This window comes from Capsicum annuum, chromosome 6 (assembly GCF_002878395.1).
Source record: "Capsicum annuum cultivar UCD-10X-F1 chromosome 6, UCD10Xv1.1, whole genome shotgun sequence".
Lineage (NCBI taxonomy): Eukaryota > Viridiplantae > Streptophyta > Magnoliopsida > Solanales > Solanaceae > Capsicum > Capsicum annuum.
The window spans coordinates 154,078,979-154,090,036 of NC_061116.1; the positions used below are offsets into that span (position 1 = coordinate 154,078,979).

At 38.6% G+C, this 11,058-nt stretch overlaps 1 protein-coding gene across 1 annotated transcript; it reads left to right on the top strand.

The window, feature by feature from the left end:
* Positions 1-997: 997 nt before the first annotated feature.
* Positions 998-10,727, top strand: LOC107873126 (amino acid transporter AVT6C). The gene is made up of 5 exons (XM_016719859.2): positions 998-1,729; positions 2,506-2,658; positions 9,182-9,385; positions 9,529-9,994; positions 10,181-10,727. Exons 1-5 carry the CDS (start codon positions 1,354-1,356, stop codon positions 10,302-10,304), a joined length of 1,323 nt encoding a protein of 440 aa, XP_016575345.1. The 5' UTR covers positions 998-1,353; the 3' UTR covers positions 10,305-10,727.
* The last annotated feature ends 331 nt before the right edge of the window (positions 10,728-11,058 follow it).

Consider the following 11,058-nt stretch of genomic DNA (forward strand, 5'->3'; position numbering starts at 1 on the left):
GAAAATGCTGCCAATGTTGTCTCCCTAGAACAGTGGGATGATATTTCTTAGTAAGAAATATGAAAATCCTCATGGCTTGAATGCTACCTTTAGAATTGCCATGGAAGAGGATGTTTAATTGGTAGCTGATCCACAAGTTTGCACGTGGGCATTGGTTGATAGGTGATGCAAGGTGTGTGATAGAAAGGATGTCGATGGCTAATGAACTCTCAAGAAATCAACAAGAGGGTTGCACCATAAGTTATTAGCAGGTTTTTTCGACATGTGCTGAAAATTAAATTTTTGAAATTAGGAAGTGATTTCAAGTGAAAATTCTTGGATGTTTTTTTTCAATCTGAGTGGATGTACTCTTTATGGTAGGGGTATGATAATTCTTGAATTTAGAATTATGATTGTTAGTAGCAGATAATGTGAAAGCTGCAGTTACACATGATTGACCGAGTTTAGAGTTAGGTGGAGAATTGATTTTGTTATGTGTAGCTGGACAACTATAAAGGGCCAACGGATTGCATTTTTTTCTCTTCAAAAGGTGGAGATTTGTTGAGGCTGTTTTGAAGAAAAGAAAACCTCCCACATCTGAAATTTACTTTGGTTGGGAGGAGGTTGAGGGTTATAAATAAACCTCCACCTCCTTCATTGTTAGTACACACAAAAATATTCTTTTTACTGTTTACTATTAAAGAAGTTTAGATATAATTCTCTTGAAAATCTCTTTGAGAATAGTATTTTAGAAAGTGAGGGTGTGTGAGAAAAATATTATGTATTGTATGATGTAATAACTTTCATATAGTGAATATTTTTCTAGGAGGGCCGTGGTTTTTCTCCTATTGAAAAATTTTTCACGTTAAATTTTTGTATTGTTATTTTATTTAATTTCTCTGTTATTTTCTGCTTGAAAACGGTTCGAAAGGAACGGAAAAAATAGTCCAATTTTTTTCAACATCAACATCATTCAACTCAACTAGGTGGACGTTAGGTACATGCGCTGATTCGGCGACCGCTCCCCTTATTTTGTCTTTCACAGCTCTATTACATTTAGGGGTTTTCCTAATTATTAAGAGGAAAAGATAAGGAATCTATACCCACCCCACCCTACATCCTCTCCATTATTGTTCCTCACCTTCTGTCTCTATCTGTGAAAATCTGACCAATCTCAATCGTTGTATACCTCTCTCTCTCTCTCTCTTTCTGGACAAGAAGAATTGTTTTTCTTTTGATCCAAAGGCTTCGTTAGTTACTTATGGGTCCTGACTTTATCTTATGATTATTGTAGGGTTGGTGTTTGGATTCTTGCAAAAAAAAATAATACTAAATTTGACGGTAGGTTCCAGCACCTTAGTTTACTAAACACGGATGACATCAGAGAAGCAAGATTCTGGGTCTCGTGTTCCTCTTTTACCTGTGGACCAGAATGATAGGTCAGGGGGAGGAGGGTCAATATCTGGTGCCATATTCAATATTTCGACCGGGATGGTTGGTGCTGGGATCATGTCAATCCCTGCTACTTTCAAGGTTCTGGGTGTAATTCCCAGCTTCTTTGTTATCCTGCTTGTTGGCTACTTTGTTGAAGTGACAGTTGATTTCCTATTGAAATATACTCATTCAGGCGAGTCGGATTCATATGGTGGCCTTATGGCTGAGTCTTTTGGCAAGTTTGGTTCTGTTGCTCTTCAGATATGTGTCATGATAACTAATCTTGGTGCCTTGATCATTTACTTGATTATTATTGGTAAGCAACTCTTTTCCATCTTTTATACTCGTTAATTAGTTCCTGTTTGTTAAATAGTCTTCTTGCGAGGCTATCTCCCATTGAGGAGTAAATCGCGTTCTAGTAATTCGTATTTGGTTGATGAAGCAATCCATTTGTAGACTCAAAGAGAGATCTTTTCGCAACACATAATGCTCTGTACACCTCCTTGAATACTGATGAAGAATCTCCTGAATTTTTGTAGCTTACATATTGATTGGATTTGATGAATTGAGTTTGATTGGTTTGCCATTTGGTTCCTTGTGTTTCTTAACTCAACCGTGATTCCTCGCGTAAAGCACTAGAATTACAATGTGAAAATCTGGGTTGATCGCACCCAAGGTGTGGCAATGAAATGGGTTGAGAATCTGAGGCCTCAGATTCAAATTCCAGCGGAGACAAAAAAATACTAGGTGATTCTTCTTATCTTTCCCAGCCTTGGTGGATAGAGTTACCTGATATTTGTTGCTGGTGGGAGGTGGCAGGTATTCCGTTTAGTTAGTCGAGGTACGCGAAAGCTGGCTCAGAAAAACAAACAATCAAAATTTGGGTTGATCAGGCCTGCCTCCATTTAAAATTTTAGACCCTAAAAAAGAGAGAAAAAACAAACCATATGAAACTATACATTGCTAATTTGTCTTTCCAAAGAAAGCAAACAGAACCTTTCATTTGTCAATCTTGCTTTGGATACAACACAGGAGTTGCTGGCTGGAGTGTCACTAATTTATTTCCCGGTTGTTTTTTTGGTTTTTTCACAGGGGATGTCCTCTCAGGAAATAATTCTGATGGATCAGTGCACTTGGGTACTCTACAGGAATGGTTTGGCATCCACTGGTGGACCTCACGGGCATTTTCAGTTCTCTTTGTGGTGCTTTTTGTCATGCTTCCATTGCTCTGTTTTAAGCGCATAGGTTGGTTGAGTAATTGCATAAGTAGCTTCACAGAATAATCATACAAAGTTCGATCTGCTGATTTTTTACTTTAGATGCATTCTCTCTTTTCCAGAAGCTTCATTAAGTACACTTGGATGTGATTTCCTAACCAGGCTGATGACTAATTAATTGCAAGTAGCTTAATAAAATACACTTGTAAGAATCCAGATCAGCTTCCAAGTCTTGGTTTGAATGGGTGGAGAGTGCTAAACTCCACATGAGAAGGATGAAGCTGAGTAGGGTTGCTTTAGTGTGGTTATGCAGAAGACTGAAAGAAGCTTCAGAAATCAAGGGAAATACATTCCAAACCTGGAGAGGCAGAGATTTAACTCCGTCATTTATTGCTCTTTAAAGTTTAATAAATATGGTAGATTTGTGTCTGTTATTACAGTTACAGTTACAGTGGAGATGAGGTCTGTGATTATCCTCCCTGAGGTCACATTCAATGCAGGATGGGCTGACCTTTCTAAGAAAATTGAGGTATTCATTCATAAAGGTGAAAACATGCAAGGATTAATTACATCCACAGGGGAAGACAACATAAGAAGGGATGAAGGGAAAGGGAGCTACAAGGAAGCTATTCTACAAATGAGATGGACCCCCAATGAGCCTCATACAGCCGCAGAGAGTAGCACCACTGGAGACAAAGAACCACTGAGGAGAAGTTTGGTTGGAAGCTTCCCAGATTGTGATGAGATTCCATCTTGAAATGACGTCAGGAAATGGGCTCAGCAAACTTGGAGAGGCATATACAACATTCAGATCTTCGACTTGAATGGGATCCAATTTCTATTTGAATTCCAGTTAAGAAGAGATGCCGAAAAGGAAATGGAGAAGAAACAATCACCAGCTGGAGCTGGAGTGGTGGTCACCGACGGCGGGAGCTATTCCGTCACAGAAACAATTTGACCACATCCTAGGGTTGCCTCTTGTTAACAGAAATCTGTGATGAAGCATCTTGCAAACTTGGGAGCAATGCAGCAACAATGGTGGAAGTTGTACATTGTGAGAGATACAGGAAGAAGAAAAGGGAAACTGCTATTATTGAAATGAGTTGCTCAATCTCAAAAATATCTACTAGTTACGTATATACTTGGAAGTATCATGACAGCTGGCTACAGCTGGATTCTAACTAACTAGTAACAAACTGAGCAAAGCTAACTGCCCGACTACACTAATTGACTTGCATTACTGAAACAAAACAAATAAATATTATTAACTTGGCTTAACCAACTACTAAACTAAGTGAGTAATTTCAATACCTCTCCAATTATGGTCTGAGGAGGTGATGAAAGAAATTGGAGAGCAATGTGGAGGATGGATCGAAATGGAAGAAGAAACCCAAATCAGAAACGATCTGAGATGGGCTCGTCTGCTAGTCAAAGGTGCGCTAAAAGACATCCCGACATATGTTGAAGCGAGTGATGGGGAATATATTTTCTCGTTGCCGGTGTGGTGTGAGGCACCGGCGAGATACCGGCGGAAGTTTGGCGACAAGCATTTTGAAAAATTCTCCAGTACACTGTAGCCTGTACCTCGAAGGAAGAAAACATTGATGGAGATGCCGCAGAGCTTTACCCCTAAGGTACTTGGGTTTTTTTCACAGAATAAAGAGGTGCAGGTCAAACATGATTGAAAAGGGAAAGAAGAACACGTGCCTCTGACTGAAGGGCACGTGAAAGAACTTTTTAAAAAAATGGGCCTTGAAATTTTAAAAGAAAGTTTGGGTCATTTAGGGTTAATACATTGTGGGCTGAAGGAGGCCCAAAAACCAATTAATGTCCCATTGAACTTTGAAGCAGAACCTTTTGTGGAAAATCTATTCACATCAAAACCCCCAATTAAATTGAGGATAGTTCTTTCTGAAGAAGAGATGGGAGATGCTGCGATACCATCGAAACTTATCGCTGGAGAGCCGGTTATTTCTGAAACAATGGGAGACTTAGAGAACGAAGCTAATAGCATGCATATGATCATTGGCTACAGAAGATGAAGGTGAGAGACAAGCAGACACTAATAGGGAAGAATTTCATCAAGGCAATTGCTCAATTGAACAATGTTCGATGTGTGAAGACCCTCTTCCCCTTCAAATTAATGACCCATACTCAGAACAAGCAATTGAAGATAGAGCATCACTTTGGGTACAATCAAATGTACTCAAACTCAGCAAAATTTTTGGGGCTGCTTTCGATGGGTGTGATAAGATAGCTTTGAGCTTTTGCTGCTAATTGATCAGAAGAGGGGGGAATTGAGGCAAAAGAATATGGAGTTTTCAACAAATAGGGTAAAAACTCAATTCCAGAGGAGATCAGAAATCTGGAATTTTGTGTTAATTTTAAAGGAGGAGAACCAAGAAATAGGGGGAGGAAAACGTCCACTAATCTCCAATGAAAGTAAAGATCCTTGCTTGGAATGTGAGGGGGTTGAATAACGAAAGCAAAAGGGGAATTGTCAGGAGATTGCTTCAACAATGGGGGTCCGACATTTATGTGTTAGTAGAAACTAAATTGGCCGGAACAGAACTACAAGTGTACAAACAACTACGGCAGAATAGGTGGATAGGCGAGTTTCATACGGATGCCATTGGCAGAAGTGGATGAATTGTGGTGATGTGGGGGATAAGAAGGTTTGGAAAGGGGAACCGGTGACAACAACTAATCAAATGGTGACTTGTAAGTTTGAAGGCATTAATCAGGATTTCACCTGGTTTCTAACAACAGTATATGCTTCTTGTGACTCAACAGTTAGAAGAGAGCTTTGGCAAGAATTTATCAATATTAAGGATGTGTGCGATGGACCTTGGGTGTCGTGTGGTGATTTCAATGCCACAAGATACCCTCATGAACTCTTCGGCAAGAATTTATCAATATTAAGGATGTGTGCGATGGACCTTGGGTGTCGTGTGGTGATTTCAATGCCACAAGATACCCTCATGAAAGATCTGAAGGACATAGAATAATTGCTATGACTGAGTTCTCTGAGTGGATCAATGAGATGGAATTCATCGACCCTCCTTTATTTGTGGTTTCTTTTACATGGAGAAGAGGGGACAATCATACATCCGCTTCTAAGATTGATAGATTTTTATTCTCATCACAGTGGGATGAGGCCTTTACAAAGATCAAACAGAACATACTTCCTCGAATAGTTTCAGACCGCAATCCTATTGTGCTTGAATGCGGGGAGTTAAGTTTGAAGAAATCTTACTTTAATTTTGAACAATGGTGGTTGCGGGTGGAAGGGTTCTCAGACAAAGTCGAAGGATGGTGGTCATCTTTCAACATCAGGTACAGGATCCTATGTTTTAGCTTCAAAGCTGAGACTATTGAAAGGAAAGCTAAAAGAATGGAAAATGGAGCATAGAAATAACTGGAAACAACGGAAAGAGGAGGTTCTTTATCATTTGCCGGAGGAGAAGATCCAAGAAATGAGATTATTATCAGAAGATCAACTACTTCAAAAAATGCACCTGTCAATGGAGTTTGAGAATGTATATCAACAACAACAACAAACCCAGTGTATTCCCACATAGTGAGGTTTGGGTAAGTTTGAGAATGTATATAAAACGAGGAAATAGCTTGGTGACAAAGGTCAAGAGTGCAATGGCTCAAGCAAGGAGATAAGAATACCACATACTTTCACAAGATTGCCACAGCCCGTAAAAGATTTAATACTATTGAAAAGGTGATGGTGGAAGGGGAAACAATGACAATTCAGAAGTCATTAAAAGGTCAATCATTAGTTTCTATCAAAACTTGTATAAGGAAACAGAGCAGTGGAGACCTGAGTTTAATTTACAAGGCACGCAAAGCATCAGCCAAAAAGAAAGAGAATGGATGCAAAGAGAGTTTGAGAAAGCTGAGGTTCTAAATTGTATAAAGTTATATGCCAGTGATAAAGCTCCAGGTCCGGATGGTTTTCCTATGAATTTTTCTCAGAATTTTTGGGGAATACTTGGGGAATACTGAAGGAAGATTTCATGAATGCTGTTCGACAGTTTCATGAAAGTCATAAGTTTGAGAAGAGCCTCAATGCTACCTATGTGGCCCTTATCCTAAAAAAGATAGGGGCAATAGAACTTAGAGACTTTAGACCTATAAGTCTTGGTGGATTCTACAAGGGCTTTGGCAAACTTTTGGGAGAGAGATTGAAGACAGTGATCAGTAAGCTTGTAAACAAACACCAAATGGACTTTATACATGGCAGACAAATTATGGATGCAGCGCTAATAGCTAGTGAATGTGTGGACTCCAAGCTGAAGGGAGAAATTCCAGGGATCGTGTGTAAGCTTGACATTGAAAAAGCATATGATCATGTAAATTGGGACTTCTTGCTCAACATCCCAAGACAGATGGGATTTGGAGAAAAGTGGCTGAAATGGATAGGTTTTTGCATCAAAACTGTTAGGTTCTCAATTCTGGTGAATGGAGAACCTGCTGGTTTTTTTCCTTTAGAAAGGGAACTAAGATAGGGTGATCCCCTCTCCCCTTTCCTTTTCATTTTAGCTATGGAGGGACTTAATAGTATGATGAGGGTGGCCACTATGAATAACTGGATAAAAGGTTTCAACATAGGCAATCAGGGGATGAGGTGCAAATATGTCATCTTCTATATGCAGATGACACTGTCAATTTTTGTGATGCTAAGGCGGAACAAATTTGTGACATCAAGAGTTATTTTGACGATCTTTGAGGCTGTTTCTGGGCTGGCGGTGTACTGGAGGAAAAGTAGCATCTTCCAAGTCAAGGAAGTTGCTAACTTACAGAGTCTAGCAAGCATCTTGCATTACAGGACAAAAGAATTCCCAACCTATCTGGGAATGCCACTAGGAAATAATCACAAGGATATAGAGATTTGGGATGGAATTATTGAGAAACAACCAACTGGAAAGCTCAGTATGTATCACTTGGAAGAAGAGACACACTAATCAACTCAGTGTTGGATGCGCTGCCTATGTATGTAATGTCTCTATTTCCTCTACCGTCTAAGGTAGAACAGAGACTAGACAAGATGCAGAGAGATTTTTTATGGCTAGGCAATAAGGAAGGGAATGGAATTCATCTGGTCAACTGGCAAACAACCTTACTTAGCAAGAAGACAGGGGGACTTGGTATAAAGAAATTTGGGTATTCAGAACAAATGTCTACTTTCAAAGTGGTTATGGAGATATGTTAGTGAAGATCATGCTCTAAGGAGGAGAGTAATCCTCAATAAGTATGGTCAGAACGAACAATGGGTCTCTAATGCAGTGCATAGCACCTATAGGGTATCTGCTTGGAGATCAATTAGAAACTTGTTGCCCCACTTGCAGGAGAACTCAGAATACAAAGTGGGAGAGGGTACTAGAATTTATTTCTGGAAAGACAAATGGATTGGCTAAGAGTCTTTAAAGGTAGTCTTCCCTGACCTCTTTTCCTTTTGTGACAACCCTGAAGCAACAATTGCTGAGACCTGGTATCCTCTGGCATGGAAACTTATCTTCAGAAGATTTTTGAATGATTGGGAAGTGGACAGAGTTGCTGAACTTCTGCTCAGATTGGGAGAATTCACAGGCTTAACTACAGATATGGACAGTATAAAGTGGAAACACGATACTGATGGAAAGTTCTCAGTAGGTAGATTTTATAAGAAAGAGACATTGTCACAATCAGGGGGCATCCTAGGGCCATGGAAACAGAGTTGGAAGCTCAACATTCCAGCCAAGGTGAAATGCTTTACATGGTTGGTTTCGAGAAGGGCATGTCTCACATAGGAAAATTGAATAAAAGAGGTTTTCAGATTGTTTCCCGGTGTTTTTTTTTGTCACGAGGAGGAGGAAATCAACAACCATTTGTGTCTTCATTGCAAGATCACTTTACAAATATGGCATATGTTTTTTAGCTTATCTGAAGAGGCCTAGGTGATGCCTGAGCACACTGTTGACCTCCTAAGCTGTTGCAGTAGAAGGGAAGGAAGCAAAACTCAAAAAAGATGGTGGACTTTAGTACCATCTTGTGTATGGTGGTCAATTTGGAGAGAGAGAAACTTCAGATGCTTTGAAAATATTACCAACACAATGCAGAAGGTTAAAGAAAACTGCATTAACACTTTGTACTTTTGGTGTAAATAAGAGGGTATAGAAGAGGTAGAACAGGTAGTAGATTTCTTAGGGACCTTGTAATGATGATGCTAGCATGTAACTTTTTGGAGGTTGCCATCATACCCTTAATGCTGAAGAATACAACTTTACCTTAATAAAAAAAAATAAAAAAAAATACACTTGCAAGTATTATTCAGCTTATTTTGTGCTTTAAAGGACCAAAACTCAGAGTAGTATTGACGTTCTACTCCTTTAGAATGATACATGGAGTGTCTGTCATATCACTGGATGCTTGAACAAATAACCAGCATGTTAAACATAGAATGAGGATACTTGTCAAAGTGGAATAGCATGTATTTTTATTTAATATATCTAAAGATCTGCATATAATGGATTATAAATTTTATGGTTTGTCACATCCAGATTCACTAAGACATGCATCGGCAATATCAATCCTCCTGGCTATGCTGTTTGTTTTCATATGCTCGATGATGGCAATACATGTAATGTGGGAGGGAAAAACACAAAAGTTACGACTGGTACCAGATTTCTCTCATGGAGTTTCCTTTTCTGATCTGTTCACAACCATTCCAGTGTTTGCTACTGCCTTTGGATGTCATGTAAATGGTAAGCCATACTTTGGTGAATAAAAGTATGTTATTCTCCTTTTCTTTTAAGTGACATCTTTGCTTCTTTGTTACTTTTGTTCTATTCTCTTCTATTATTTTACTTTTGATGAGTTCACTCTCAGAGGTTATATTTGTTTGCAGTTCATCCGGTCAGAGCTGAGCTGGGAAGGCCATCTGACATGACATCCGCTGTTCGCATTTCTTTGATATTATGTGTTGCCATTTACTTTGCTGTGGGATTCTTTGGGTACCTATTGTTTGGGGACTCGATCATGGCCGACATGCTGGTCAACTTTGATCAAACCTCCGACTCTTTAATTGGTCAAGTACTTAATGATACTGTTCGATTGAGTTATGCCATTCACCTCATGCTGGTGTTTCCTGTGATGAATTATTCTCTGAGGGTTAATGTGGATGAACTATTCTTTCCTAAGAGACCTCTGCTGGCCACGGAAACATTACGATTCTTTTCCCTTACCTGCATTTTGCTTGCGTTCATTTACGGAGGTGCTGTAGCCTTTCCAAATATTTGGTACTTCTTTCAGTTCATGGGAACAACAACAGTCATGTGCATCATGTTCATATTCCCGAGCTCAATTGTTCTTAGGTATAGATACTTAAACCTTGGTTTGATGTAAAGAAACTTTATCCGTATTACAATATCTGCCAATTGCTTCAACATAAAACAAAGAGAAACCTTCTCTTTGAAATGACAGAAATCAACATGTAAGTTGCTAAATCATTCTTATCAAAATTTCCACTCACTGTTTGTACTATGTCTTTTTTTTCCCAGAGATGCTCACAGCATATCTACAACTCGGGAAAAGATATTGGCTGTATTGGTGATCATCTTTGCCGTTGGGACTAGTTCAGTTGCCATATACTCTAATATTGCCTCTAATATTGCCAACAAATGATTTTGCTGGGTGGCACTCTCACAAGAAGTTGACTGATGCTGGAAAGTGGTTAATTATGCATACTGATCAGAAGAAGTTCTAGGGAGCATGGGAGAATTATCAGTAAACCAATGAGAAATGAGACCAGCTTGTTCTTAGCAATGCCTGCACGATTTTTGGTCATCCAGGCAAAGGGGAAAGCACTATCAGTACGATTTTTGGTCATCCAGGCAAAGGGGAAAGCACTATCTGTATCTCTATGGGTTTTTTGAGTTAATAACTCAAATGGTCGCTCAACTTTGGACTTATCCCAGAAATTCACTCAACTTTGATCTTTACTTCAAAAGTCACTCAAACTATTTATTCATTTTTTTAAATAACATTTGCTTATGTGGAATTATTATTTAAATGCAAAATTCAGAAAAATAAAAAATTATCTCTTAATACCTTTTTATCCTTTTTCTCATAAATTAATTTTTCTTTCTCATTTTTCTTCTTCTTCTCACATATTGTAATTGATTCAATATTAAATATGCCTAATAAAATATTAAAAGATCAAATTAAATTTAACAATAATCGAACGATAAAAAATTATTAATATAAATTATTGTTTTTTCAGTAGGTGATGGAGTTTAGCGCAATTGTGACACCTAGAGAAATTTGATATCATCAAAATATTAAAGAAATGTTGGGTATATAAAAAATGAGTCACATCCCAGTAATACATTTTTAAATTCTGGAGCCTAAGTAAAAAAGGGACAACATCATCCTTTTT